This window comes from Microtus ochrogaster, linkage group LG5 (assembly GCF_000317375.1).
Source record: "Microtus ochrogaster isolate Prairie Vole_2 linkage group LG5, MicOch1.0, whole genome shotgun sequence".
Classification (NCBI taxonomy): domain Eukaryota; kingdom Metazoa; phylum Chordata; class Mammalia; order Rodentia; family Cricetidae; genus Microtus; species Microtus ochrogaster.
Genome location: NC_022031.1, coordinates 40,011,681 through 40,027,173, shown reverse-complemented (window position 1 = coordinate 40,027,173; position 15,493 = coordinate 40,011,681). Strand labels below are relative to the sequence as shown.

Here is a 15,493-nt window from a genome sequence, read left to right as displayed (position 1 = left end):
ACTTTTAAGGAATGCAAAACCCATCTATTATATGAAAAATAGCCACTCAAATATGCTAAAATTATACATTTCTGTTATGATGTGTACATAACCTGCAAAAAATTGCTTAACATTTCATATTAGAAAATAATTTCTGGAATTAGATGGTATATGGTGGGCAACTGTAAACTTGAGAAAATTTAGTTTAAGGGTTTTTGTTTTGTTGATATTCACATTCATCGTAAAGTGGCATTCTTTCAAAGTGCAGAGTTCCCAGTAAAAAAGAATAGTTTTCTTGGGATGACATGACTCATGTATGTATTTTACTAAGGAGACATAAAAAAAATCAATATATGTGCCACTTATTAAAATGTGAACTACTAGAAATGGAATTTAATTGCTATATGTTTAGTTATTAATAACTCTTTTCTAGTGATTAAACATGATTCATTCGTTAGTAAACTGCACACAATGGGAGGGGAAGAAAAAAGTAACAAAATGTCTGAGTGTAACTTTCTACTTTTCTGTTATCCTCAGGAAAAACAGTATAGGAAAGGAATCAAACTTGAAGCTCATCTGGTGAATACACAAGCCCTCAGTACGCTGGTCATTCCCTCCAGCCATTATGGAACAGGCCAGAGGGAACAGAGACCGTCTTGAAAATCAAATAAAGAAAGTAGTTACAAACTATAGTAGATCTTTAGATTAAACTAATCTTTAGATTATCTAAAAAATGATCAAAAGTATGAAAGTTAATGGTGAGGTGACTACAGACATTCAGAAAGTGGCAAAGCACAGGTGTTCCTAAGTAAAAGCACCCGACAGCAGTGCACGCTGCCCACTGCTTCACCATTTCAGATGCCGTGTATCTACATCACCATCACCACCATCGAGTCTTCAAACACACTCATGTAAGAACAAGCCTGTACAAAACATATCATATTGATTTCCTGTCCAAGTTAAATTATTTTGAATTAAAATATTAAAAGTCAAGTATATTGAAAAATCTCTAAAGTAATGGATACCTAATTTTCCTTCAAAAATAAGAAAATATTATTACTTCAATAAAATATAAATTATTTTATTGTACCCTTAACTAAAAAATGAAATGTGTACATGACCTGAAGAAACACGAAAGGAAAAACAATAAGCATTAATAGTGCACAGTGTCCACACTTTCCCACTTCCCTTTATAGGGACAGCTTTAGAAAACGGCTTTTTGGTGATTTGGCAAATTATATTTATTTAAAAATGAATCTCATTTATTGAGATTGACAATTCCAGGTTCTATCTTCTTTGAAAGTGCATTTTCTAATTGCTTTCAACAATTAGTTCTGGCATGTCTGTAAAATACTTAAAAAAATTAATTCTTTAAAAGTCAATACCTTTTATATACTAAGTTAAAAAATCGTAAAACTGACATAAAAAATCTATCATAATCTTGATATTAAGTGCAGAGAAAATACTTAAAATATTGAATACTAATCTATTTCTGATAAAATGTCCATGTGAAAAAACTTCAAAAATTGTCACTGTTCAAATGCATTTCCTATCTGTTATCACTGAAGTCATCAAAGCTTATTAAAAAAAATTATTGGTGCTGTAGGTATTGAAGTTCAGTGGCAAAGCTCATACTTAACGTACACAAAGCTCTGGGTTCAGACCCAGTACCAGAAAACAAACAAACAAACAAATTGTGTTATTTAGATGCCAAGCGACTAGAAGAAAAAGTGAAGCAGTCTGGCTGTGTAGAGCCCTGTAAGGCCCATCAATCACCTAAGTACTACAAAGGGGAACACATGCTTTCTCAAGCTCCAGACCACACACACATTAACTTTAGCACTGTGTCAGTGTTTAAGGGGATTTTAAATAAAACTGAATCTTTGAAGTTTAACATATATAGTATCTCAATAGCAAAACTTAGTTAATCAAAACACTGACTCACTCTATTTTGGAATGGACAGTTCTAAAGATAATGCCCAGCCAATCTATTTTCTTAAACACACACCTGGGCTGTTGTTTCACTTACCAACACGTGCAAACACTCACAGAAAAAGAACAAAGCCTTCCCAGTTAAGCGGTGTGCGAACAGTGTTCTCACGGGTGGGAAGGTCTGCTTAGATAGCTAAGAGGCTTTCAGAAAGTCACCCAAGACTCCTAACACATCCAACCAAAAGGAAGTTTCTTAAAAAAAAAAAAAATTCTCCATTGAGACTGACTTTTAAAAATATTTTGCTTTTTTATTTTAAGTTATTTTTAAAGAAAAACATGGCATTTTAGCATTAGGGAGTTAAAAATTGTTATTTACCCCTCCTTATACTTCAGTCCCAAGATAAAGAGAATCAAATGGCTGTGTCTTCAGAACCTACACTCACTTCCCCATTCTTTGCTCCTGGACTGTAGAACAGCTCTAAAGTTAGCATTTAGTCTGTTGCTATTTGGGGTAACATTCTGTAGCATATGGCTTAGAATTCTTTAGGAGGTAAGTTCTGATTTGGTGTAAAATTCACACTGGAAACTCAGAAAATATACTACTACTAAGTTGGTGTTTCCAGATAAGGAGAACAAAATGACTGCTGTTAACTGCGGTCAGTAAGGGTATACACTTGCCATTCGCTGGGTTCAGGGTCTTGATTACCAGTAAATCCTGACCATAAACTTCCCTGGGCCAGAAAGGAAGCAAGGAAATTCATTTCTCTTCTCTATTGCACAGTTAATAAATACTTCCATTTTTAAAGTGTAAATTCTAACATTCCAAACATTATGAATAAACATTTAAAACTTAACATTTAATTAATTTCCTTCCTTATTCTGAAACTTTTCGTTAAAATAAGCAGTAAGATTGCAATACATTTTAAGCCCATACAAAAAGAACAAGGACAAAATTAAACATAAAAGGTCCATTAACCTTTTTGGTTCTTAATACATAGAGCCTCCAAATTAAAATTTCCTGATTACTTTTAAGTAAGCAGGTTAAGAATGTCTACTGCATGTCCAATTACAGTTCTAACAGGTAGAAGGTCTTGGTTAGAACTCTTCTGGTGCCATATCAGCCTGGGGTTTTTACTATGGCATGCGGAATGAAGAGATGAGAGAAGGGGCTTTCTTTCTTGACAGGGTGTTATTTGAATGAAGAAAAAGTCAAGGCTGCTAACAATCTGAAGGCAGAAGTTTCAATGTAAAGAATAGGGTTATATGATTAAAACATTTAAAAACTTCTAACACTTTTTAGGAAGTAAAAGTATTAGCTATTGCAGGAAATTATGTAATTGTTAAGCAATTTTCCCCTCACATATGTGTCCAGATCAACAGAGATATCATAATTAATATGACTTTTATTAATCACTGAGATGCACAGAGAAGAGCAGTGAAGCCACATGCTATGCTGGGTGTGTGTTTAGAATCTTATCAACATGCATCTTTTGGAATGATGGACTTGCCTTTTATTAATGAAGTCAGGTTTGTTTTTTAAAAAAGCTCTCTTTAGGCACAATCTGTTAGAGATTTCATTTTACTTTTGATGAAATTACTAAAAATAATGAACACTTCTCTTTTGTAATCTTATTTGGCAATATTTTAAGGAAGTTTTGAGAGTTCACAAGTCTACTTATGTTAATTAACACTGCCATCCTTACATGCTTGTGAAAGAAAGGCTTCCTAGACAGGCCCGGTTTTGTAGTTGCTCAGAGTGTGCTTGTTCTGGAAATGAGCTTCCAGTTTCATCAGCTGGGAACCACACAGCAGCATGTGGAAAAGCACTCTATGTAGACAGTTTCACACTGAACTTTTTAAAATAAATTTAATTCTGAAGCACAGTTCCCTGGGGTTAGAAAAGAAAGGAACACACCACACTGAACTGCACACTATTCCATAGTTTTAAGGGGGCTGGTTGGAATGAATATATGGTAGCATTTCAAACCTAGTTGCTTCTGTGACCACTGCTGTGATGGATGTGTGGTTCACATGTGAGGGCTGCTCTGAGTCAATAGATGGCAGTCCATCGCCTAGTAAAGGGCTGAAGATGCGAAAATCAGCATGCAGCCCGCTCTCACTATTAATACCACTTAATTACAGGCAGGGACTCACATATTGTTCATATACTGATAAGGCAATTTAATAATTAGAAAATGATATATTTTAGATGGACTGATAAAGTATTTACACATTTATAAGCATAGTAGTGTTACAGTTATTCTTGTATAGTAATTCAGTGTTTATTAAAATTTGGTGAATTACAATGGTTACATTAATATTTTCTGAAAGAAAATCAACCAGGTTTCCAGATATGGAAAGTTTTCAAATTGAATTTGTTATTCTTACAGATAGAATATATTATATTCTAATAAAAATGAATTTATTTTATTTTTATTTTAAAAGATCTGTATTCTTTTTATAATGTTTCTGAAATGCTAAAAAAATCCAACAAACCTTTAGGTATTTCTGTTACATTTGAAGCTAATTTTTATCCTTCAATAATAGTTATATAAAATTTGTTAGTAGAAAAGCTAACAGAATAAAAGTAAAACCTACTATAATATTTAATAAAGACAATGAATGTAGCTGCACTATTATACAGAGACTCTGATCTTGAGAAGTACAAGAACAATTCTGTTCCCCCCAGGTTAGGCTGTAAGGGTTTTACTACAATTATGTTGCCAAAGAACTGCTACAATACCACACACAATCCACTGACTGCATCTGTCACATGTATGTATAGAATATATAGGCATGTATATGACTTTTATTTAATATAACAAACCTACAGATACTATCCATGGCACTGTGGCCTGGACAGACAATGGGGGAAAGTCTACCTGTTGGCTCACTTTTTATTTCTGTAAGAGGAAAGCAGTATGTTTTTAAAAAACTGATTTTCCTTTATCTGACTTGCCTTATTATACACAAAACCATTTATATATTAAACTTTAACAATTATTAATAATGTTGAGTTATTTAACTGTATAATTAAAAGTTGTCTCTCAGCACAGTTAATACACTGAGAATGAACACTAAGGCAACAGAGAACTGCTTGACAGTGTTTCAGCTGGAGCGTCAAGTAAGCTGACTTCATAATGCTGAGCAGTCAGCTGGATTGTATAGCAACAGTTATTTTCTGCTTTTACTAAGACTAAAATCTTAAAAAATCAGAATTGAATAATTTGACTATTAAGCATGTATTATTATGAAATATGAACAAGTCAAGAGAGTTTTAAGGACAGAAGAACTGAACTGTCCTAGGAGCGGCACACTACGTTTTTTCTAATCATTTAAGACTTATCTCAGTCAAAGCAGGAAAATGATAATGAATGATATTGCGTGCTGTATGCTTATGGACGGTGGTAACAACATTCTACAAGCACCGGATTATCACACTGCTTCAGTTTCTAGCATACTTTCCCCTTTAATGAATACAGTCTAAGCCTGAGACTATCATGATATAATCATTCAATGACGTGAATAATAAAAATCCTTTGAAACCTTTAAAAAACAGAAAAATAAAGGACAGGCAGTGGGCAGGAGAGAGGGAAAGGTGTATTATTGCTTTCTCAGTACAAACTCTGTAGATGTTTATTATCTTGCTGCAGAAGATGCTTGTCTATATTTTATGGTCAGCAGTTCAGAGAAGGGTAAATAGGCTGGGTCCTGGGGAAAATAAAAAGGTGTTTTTACTCACCGTTAGGTGATACTGCCTCCAGATTTCTGGGCAAGCCTGGAAAATAAAAATATTGATCAGCTGGGAGCATGAAACAAGGTACTTTACAGCCTGTTGGTTTTGGCATAACCCAGCATCCACCGGTGTCGGTCACAGGAAAATAAGAAGCTTAACAGAAAGGGTCTGCATTTCAGCTTCAAAAACCTGGCTAGACAGTTTAATTGAATTTTACACTGGTTTAACACACTCCCTGCTATTGTCAGGAAGCCAGTAACAAAGTTTTCCTCTTCTCTTTCTTCTCAGGTTAGAAGTTTGGGGACTAAGGTGTGATAAAGAGTCATAACTCAGTTAAACTATTAAACCAAGAGCCGTGGTCAAAATCTATAAGACTAAAATACATCTTTTAGAAGAGCATTCTTAACTTTGATAGCAGGACAGAAGACAATTATTTAAGAGCAACTGTGTCTAAGAAGCCCTCATTGTGTTATGTGTAACAGTTGCTATCTTTTATTTAACCATTTGGTGCTAATTTAAAACTTGATGAACAAGAGAATTAAAAAAAAAAAAAGAAAGACAAGCAAAAAAATCAAAGTCCAAGCCCTTTCTCTTAAGTGTCAAAATTTTACATGTTCATATTTATAAAGAAATAATCTAAAAACAAAACAAAGCCTCAAAAATTCTATCAAAGATGAACTTAGTGAAATCAGAACAGATAACAACAAAATATTCGGCAACAGCAACAGACTCAGTAGAGACCCCTCCCTGAGTCACACGTCCATCTCTTCATGGCAGATTATGACCTTGCTGAGGAAACACTGCCTCTAACAGCACTATTTAGCACATCAGTTAACCATCTTTGCAGAAATAAAATGTTGATGACAGCAACTATCAATAGCAAAATCTCTACTAAAAACACCACCTAAATGATTAGACAAGAATATAACTCATCTGAAAAAAAAACAAAAACAAACCCAAAACCACATCTTAAGCACTTTAATTAGCCCATGCAATTTTCTGTAGGAAAGTGTATAAGTGAGAATGCCCAGTGGTCAGCTTTCCAGTTTTAATGGCATATTAATAAAATATAAAGTATCTGATAAAAAACCCACTACTTACGCCAATGATTTCTGGATAAATAACACTAAACAAAAAAAAACTAAATATAGAAAATTAAAAGTAGCTCAGGAGGCAAAGACAATGCTAGAACCAGATAAATAATAGCTACCAAGTTGTTGGTTACAAAAGTCCTTAAGGATGAAATATACAAAAACTTACATGCAAATACCTAATGTATGATATATCTTTAAATGCTCATTTCCTACCTTCTAGCATAAGCTTTTTGCTGTGTACATATAATTTGAGTTGGATTACTATAGAGATAAGCAAGTAGTTATTTATACATTAGCTATGGATAGTTCTTGATTACCACAGTATCCTCAGAATAATACGGTTGAAAAATCACAATCACTGAGTTGTCATAGACTGGCAGAATGCCACTCTACCATGTGACCTTTTCTAGTGTAGTAGCAATTTAGTAATAAAAGAAAGAATTACTTGGTTTTTGAACAATCATTTGATTGCTCTGTACACGAAGATGATTACTGATACAGAAATTTAGTAGTGAAAGACCTGAAGCTTCTTTTCTTTTATTAGACAATAGCACCACAATTTAAAAATTCTTCCTGGCTATTTTGTATGCACTTTTATTTAGCATTCCTATGCACAGCTTCATTTTACTATTTTAATCATAACACTATGCAAGGTTAGAAAAGAGACTTCAAAGGAAGGGTCAACAGGAAGTTGTTTAAGTATTTAAGTATGAAACATAACCGCAATCCCTAATCAAAATTTAAAATCCTATATTTTTACATGTTAAAGCTTTAACAGTGTTTCTTCTTTTTTTTTTTTTAACATTTCTTAGCATTATTCACATACACATATTTTAAAATTTCTTACTAAACACAATGGCAAAGAATTTGGGTTTATATATCTACTGCATGGAAAATTTAGGTGGAGTAAATTAATTTCTAAAGGAAAAAGCCAACTATTGCAACTGAAAACTTAGTCTAATTTATTTTAAAATAAATTTTAAACCGAATGAGTAGTCAGCTGTGTAGCTCATGGAAAGTAAAAATATAATAAACCTTAAGTACAACTGTATTATTACTGCCTCGGTGCTCTCCCTTTACTGACATCAGGTAGACGGACCCACAGGGTGTCCTTAAGTCACAGAACTGAACACACAGAGCGTACTTGTACATCTGTTTCTGCAATGTGGTACACTGTTTGCCAACTTCTGCCCTACTTGTTTTCCTGTCTATTGTATTTTGGATAATAAACATACATGAATAACTGATTGTTATTATTCATAAAATTCAAAGATGTATCAACACAGTTTGCTATGCCAGATGAATTGAGAGTTTATATTGTGCATTTCGACCCATATTGAAATTTATCAGGTGCTAATTATTGTTTTATGAGAACAACGGCTTAGGGCATCTGTTGTTTAATTCCCACTTCCCTATTCTCAAATGCGTACATCAAAGAAAATAAAACACTCAATCTTAAACAGCCCCTGACAGCAGACCAAGACTCAAGTGCTCAACAGACAAGGCCCTTGCCACCAGTTCTCATATTTCCACAACAATGAACAAACACAAAAACAGCACTAAGCGGCCTTTCCTCCTCCTCAGCTCCCCTTGGCCAGTTGTCTGCCTTGTACTAGAGAGAGCCCTTGAACGCAGCCCTGCTGGGAACACAGCACAGGAGAAAGGATTAGCCTTACTAACATGCTAGCATTTGCAAAAGGGAAGAAAAAAACCCCTCAGTACTGTATTTGGTATATGAATAACCAAAATGTATGAGCTGACAAGAGACCAGGACAGGCCTGTGGCTCCCCGGGAGAAAATGTAGCTGTGATGAGTGACAGGGCTTTCAGGAAATATGTTCACAATCACAGACAGTGAAGGCCATGACCTAGATCGTTTAAGAGCTTGTCTTGTCAAATTATCAAAAGCTTCTTCCTCTCTGAATAAAGAGTGACATAAGTGAGTGTCAGAAAGCTGCAGGCTGACAAGCCAAGCATACAATAACAGAATGCACGTCACATACATGCTGAACACCGCCACTGCTAGCGGCAAATCTTAATGAGAGCGCGGCCAGCCCAGGAGACTTGGGTCCCTGCTGGCACAGCTACTCATCTCACAAAAATCCTTCAGCTCCCAGTCAGCTAGGCGCTGACACGACAACGACAATTACGAACATAACTTTTTAACAGAACCCTCTGGTGCTTTGTCAGAGCCTCTGCTGTTAGGAGATGGCCCCTTAAGTCACCGCAGCAAAACAAAAGATTTAATAAAACAAGCAATATTCATCGATGGTGAATAGCTTAAATAAAACAAAAACTTAAGAGAATAATTTTTGTTTAAAATTTGTTGAATGAGAAGTGATGGAAAAGATTCCAGCTTCTGGATTCAACTGTCAGTGTAACTTCTCCCATATACACATTTATATCGTTTTAGATCCCTTCATTTCAAATCAAGGACCCTATGCTGGAGCTTGGTCAACATACTCCTCTCAAGTCACCCAACTGTCCAAACACTTGGTAATTACTGTGCATGTATGTGTTCCTCTGACATACAATGTACTTACATTTCCTATTGCATATACACGGAGTATATGTGAGCTAGAATTTATCTTAGGGGATAAATTTAAGAGAGTATCCTAACATTTACTTTAAATAAAATTATACAGAAAAACAGCTTGAAGGTCTAAAATTACAGAAATCTATAATTAAAACTCAAAATGTTACTGTTTTAAGATTGCTTGCTTTATTTCTACTCTGCATAAAAACTGGCTATTCTTGGTAAACAGAAGCTATAAAACACATCAACACAAATACATTTATACATATGTACATCACCTATATGTGACAATGTAAGCAGAATCTACATTTTTTCAGCAATCAGTATAAAGAGCCATTCACTGATCAATATTTTAAAGCTGCTTCCAAAATGAACCAGATTACACAGAACCAGGTTTTTATATAAGGTCAATTTTTAATCAGTCTCTATACTGATAATCCTCTACAATCAGGAAAACTGACAAGCAATTTTTTTTTGTACAACATATTGACTTTTTGGTAGTATCCTAAGTGCAGTTGTAAGGGTATAAAGTTTGCCAGATTACATTTCAGTTTTATTAGAAAATGAAATTTTCCTTATTTTACAGAAAAATATTTAAAACTAAGTGCACACGCGCACACACACAATTCTCTTAAGTGACATTTTCTTTTGAAAAAGAATTTTGTATAAGAAATCGCAAATGTTTCTGGAGATGATCTATGATTCCAGATGACTGATACAAGTTCATTTTACAAACAGCTGCTAATCTTCTAACATACGCTGTTTTTATTGAAGGATACTGCAAGCAAGACAATAGAAGAAAATGAAGACAAAGAATCATGAGAACACAAGAGTTAAAACTGACATGCCAGAACCAAATAAATGGCTGGGTTCAAATCCTGGGCCCTGTACTCACTGTCTTGGGCAAATTATACACCTCTGTGTCTCAGCTTTCTTACTGGTAAAAGGGGCTCTCAGAACTCTCTCAATGGGTGCTGGGATGGTCAGCCTCAATAAGATTAATTCCTTAGAACAATGCCTGCAGTACTGCAAGTGCTCAACTGTTAATAGTTATTACTACAGTAACGAGACTGGCACTCTGTATATTTTTATTGAAGCTTTATGGTTATGGACAAATGGACATCAATAAGGTAGCCAAGATTCCACTGGATCATGGTCAACTCTTCTTTGTGGTCAAACCTAGCAGGAAAGCAAAGACTCAAAGAAACAAAAAGGAAAGGGTAAACTAGATTTTACTTAGATGTAGCCACTGTGGCTCCCTTCTTCATAGTGGAAAAAACTGAACTGATGAGCACCTAAGACATTCAGATGAGGTCTACTTAATGTTTTCAGTTGTTCAAAAGTACATAGAAAAGGATACTGGATCAGATAATATCTGACTTTGTATCTTACAGCTAACTTCTGACAACATAAAAATCAAAGTCTTTTGGCTACTGGTGAAAACCAGTAGCATTCCACCCCATTTTCAAAGTGACATGTTCTTGCTCAATTTTGTCAAACTAAGTTGATTTCCTTTCCTTACAATGTCGAAACAGTAATGGTCACAGCATTTTGTAAACACTTCCTTTTTAACAGTAACCAGCGATTTCCAGCAGGGAAGGATAAACTTGGAAGTTTCCCCGTCTGGAAATCTATCTTGATGGTACGCTAGTAACTACACAATAACGTGCACAGGTGAAGAGGGGCTCCAGTTCTCCAGTATCTTGAATTTCTTTACAACTTTCAACTTACTCAGAACATCTATCTTTTCACTGACTTAAGGATTTAGTTATTTGGTTAGGTTTTTGAGACCGAGTTTCACTATGTAGTCCTGCCTGACCTTGAAGAGGCAATCCCACTCCCAGCCTCCTGAATGGCACGCTACCATGGCCGGAACCTTCATTTCTTCTCTCTTTCCTTTAATTAACTTTTATACATTTATTTATTTTATGTGCATGAGTGTTTTGGGTGCATATGTGTGCACTATGTCTACAGCTGATGACCCCATGGAGCTGCAGTTGTGAGCAATCACGTAGGTGCTGGGAATGGAATCTGGGTCTTCTGTAAAAATAAGTGCTCTTAACAACTGCACTATCTCTTCATTTCTGACATTTCTTTCTAGACAACCTTTTACATTTATTCACTTACTTATTCACATTTATATGTGTGCATGCATGCGGATGTTAGAAGACAACTTGCTGGAGTTGGTTTTCCCCTTCTACCATGTAGATTCTGGAAATCAAACTCAAGCCATATAGCTTTGTGGCAAGTGTCTTACTTGTTAAGTCATCTCACCTGCCTAGTGCCTCCATGTCCTAAATACTGACATTCCTATACTTGAACAGCAACAAAAACTTATGTTTAATTCTTAACTGTCACAAGCTTTCTGATAGTGCCCAAGAAACAGTGAATTTGACATTATTTATATTTACATACATAAAATATGTAGGGTAAAAGGGACAACTGAAGCAGGAAACCAACCAATCCCTGAGCTCTGAACCCAGAGTCAGTAAAGAAACACACCCTGGATTTGAGACCTGGGCCAGGGAGAGAAATATCTTTATCCCTGAACCCAGGACTAAAGACATGTGCCTGGCTTTGAAACTAGTGTCAAAGAAACACACTTTGTCCCTAGAATCAGAGCCAGTGAAAGAAATTTGCCCTGGTCATAAAAAAAGCTAAAAAGGACCAGTGAAAGAAACATAGTTTGGGGCTGGAGAGATGGCTCAGAGGTTAAGAGCATTGCCTGCTCTTCCAAAGGTCCTGAGTTCAATTCCCAGCAACCACATGGTGGCTCATCATCATCTATAATGATGTCTGGTGCCCTCTTCTGGCCTCCAGGCATACACACAGATAAAATATTGTATACATAGTAAATAAAAAAAAAAAAAAGAAACACAGTTTGGCCATAAAGTCAGAGCCATCATCTCTGCCCCTGACCAGCTACACTGACCAATTTGTGAGCAGGGAAAAACTAACCAATCCCACTTCTCCCTGGGAAAACTCCGCCCCTTAGAAGCCCTATATAAGCCTCTCTACCCCTTCAGTTAAAGCTGCCCTAAGGCTGTCTTTAATCCCTCCCTGGCAGAGGCAGCCACTCTCCTGGATTCCTCCTTCCCAAATAAATCTCTTTCTCAAAAGAGTCTTGGGAGACGGACCTTCATTTGCAGGTGCAGAGCAGAAGAACCTGGCTGGGATGCCCCTTCGGGGACTGAGCTGAAAAATCTTGCTGAGATGCTCCCTAGGGGGCTCAGCAAGGTGGAGCAGAACAGAACCTTGCTAGGATGCTCCTTAAGGGGGCTAAGCAAGACCAGGCAGAAAGGGGCTTCCCTTTAACAGAGTGTTAGCAAAAGAAGAAACATCTTGGGCTGGGGAACAGAGCAGAATTCAGCTGTTGAGGCTCTCCAGGAGAAGAGCAGGATCCCTATATCCTGCAGGGAGACCATCCCCCACTGCAACCCAGGTTCAGGTAGCCTGGCTTCCTGATAGTCAGGACACCTTTTAGGGCTGAGCTGCCATTTGTGGCTCTAACCCCTCTCCCCTGCCATCCCAGAGCTGTCCTAAAGTGGCTCTATCCCCCCTAGAGCTGTCCCATTGCGGCTCCACCCCTCCAGAGCTGTCCTATTGCTGCTCTAAGTGTATCCTGGATATCCCTGCAACACTACTGTAACACATTCCCCTACAAAATATAAACTGCATCTCAAGTAACAAAAATCTAACGAAACAAATCAGTTCCTTTATTAACTACATTAAGTATTTCCACTCATGACTGTGCTCTATCACTCAGTTCCAGTTATCTAGTTATGGAATTATCATGGAATTCTTCTGTGGAAATTCTCTTTTCCTTTTCTCTCAAGATTCCCACAGTGTCCAGGGTATGTCAAATACAGTTTTGGCCCAGAGTTGTGCTGTTGGGCCCAGAGTTGTGCTGTTGATCCTTCACAATTCTAATGTAAAAGGTAATTTTAAAAACATCATTATGGGGATTAGGGAGTTGGCTTAGTTGGTAAAGTGTTTGCATAAAGACATGAGTTTGATTCCTAGCACTCATGTAAAAAGCAGGGCAAGGTGGCACACGCCTGTGATCCTAGTGTCGGAGAGGCAGAGAAAAGAGGATCTTTGGACCTTGCTGGCAAGCTACAGTCTAGCCAAACCGGGAAGCTCTAGCTTTAATGGGAAGAAGTGGTTGAAGAAGACAACTGACACTGACCTTTGGCACACACAATTATAAAAGTACTGAACACTCATGGTAAACACAGAAAAGACAGGCAACCAAAACCAAGCTAACTATAAGTTACAACATTTGAGAATTACTGCAAATACTTAATCTTAAATATTTTTCTATACATAAGCAATAAATGACTGAAGAATAATTTGGTAAAAAATATTTGGTACAATTGCAATAAAAATATGTGTAAATTTAAAAGGGGAACATGTAGATATTGAAATCTTTAAAGCTCTTAAAAAAGAAACCAAACAAAGTAGTAAGACATACAGTATTTATGGGCTTGAATACTCAGTATAGTAGAGTCAACTGTCCCTATGGTCGTCAATAAATTAAGCTCAATAATCAAAATTCAACCAGGATTTATCACAGGTAAGAAAGCTAATTTAGTGATCATTTGGAGAGAGAAAGGAAATGTAGTTAGAGAAAGCATTCAGAAATCATATTTACTATCTGGATTTCAGACTGTGGGGCTATAGTAATCAAGAGCTGGGTACCAGTATTGTGGGAAATGTATAAATCAGTACCACTGAATCAAATTTAGGGATCAATTCATACAAGTGTGGTTATGTAATCTTTAACAAACATGCAAAGGGTGGACTTCAATGAATGGTGAAAACAAACTCACACCTATGTAAAGACTAACTCAAAATGAACCCACAACCAGTACATAAAATATTAAACTGTAAAATATATGAAAGAATTTACAGGACAAAATTTTTATGTTCTGAGGTTGGGTAAAGAGTTCTTAGAAATGGCACCAGAAACATAAGCTACAAAAAGAAAGACCAATAAGTCGCACTTCAAATTTACAAACTTGTTAGTCAAAGAACAACCTAGAGAGTAAAAAGATAAGCTGTTGATTGGGAAAAATATTCTGAATAATATAGGCAATAAGAGTTATATCTAACATAATAATGAGACAATAAGCACCACAATCAAAAATGGGAAGGGATCTAACACTTCATCAAAGACAACCCAAGGATAAAAATGAACACACAAAAGGATATTCAACAATGTTAGTCACTAGGCAGACATAAACAAAAAAGAGCAGTAATACACATCTATTAGAATGGCTAAAAACACTCGATAGTAGTAGATGCTGGTTGCTGATTATACTATTCCCAAGGTATTTATGACACAAAATATTTATATGTAATAGATAGAAGAGTATTCATTACACCTTGAATATGTAAGATAAAAATGAATACACCTCATCATAAAATAGGCAATAAAGAACAAGAGAAATAAAAATGCATCTATGACTCTTGATATAACCATAGTAACACTGCCATCCAGCCTGGGCAAATGGCTTACCATTGAGCTATATCAGCAGTTCTAATTGGCATATTTTACTAGGAGTTCTCACTAAGTTGCCCAGACTGGCATGGAACTTGGTGATCCTTCTGCTTCAGCTTCCCAAGTAGCTGGGATTACAGGTTGTGACACTGAGTTTGGATTATACTGAGTTCTTTCAAAAATAATTATCACTTTCTCTCCTTCTATACAAATGAAAGAATATGATAAAAAAAATTAGAGGAAAAGCTAACTACATCTCCTAGCCTGTCTCTATTCTCAGTGTGCAGAGGAAAATCAAGGTTAATAACCTGGTACGTAATTTTATTTTATTTAATCATGAACAGATACATATAAACAAGCATATATAGTAATCATTCTACAGATATTTTAAAGTTACAAGAGAAATTATGTACACTATTTAGTGTAGCCAAAGACATTTGTGAATGTGGCCTAATACAACACTGTAAAATTCCTTATTATACTGATTTTTTACACCCCAATTTTAATTTAATTGTGTAGTTCTAGGTTGTGGACTCTGTAGATGACAATGGTACTGGGGAACTGTGGACTCTACAAGTGACAATGATGAGGATGACAAATGGTTGGATATACTGCATGTTGGTTAGTATATGCCTGTATGGTTAGTATATGCCTGTATGGTTAGTATATGCCTGTATGGTTAGTATATGCCTGTATGGTTAGTATATGCCTGTA

General features: G+C 36.0%; 1 protein-coding gene across 4 annotated transcripts in view; it reads right to left on the bottom strand.

The window, feature by feature from the left end:
- Zcchc7 (zinc finger CCHC-type containing 7) overlaps nucleotides 1-15,493 on the bottom strand; it is a 173,171-nt gene that overhangs the window by 17,825 nt on the left and 139,853 nt on the right. For all 4 annotated transcript variants that reach the window (XM_013351847.1, XM_013351849.2, XM_005362117.3 and 1 more), the window contains one exon: nucleotides 5,654-5,689. In XM_013351847.1, coding sequence (XP_013207301.1) covers nucleotides 5,654-5,689 — 36 coding nt within the window. The remainder of the gene's footprint in view (nucleotides 1-5,653; nucleotides 5,690-15,493) is intronic.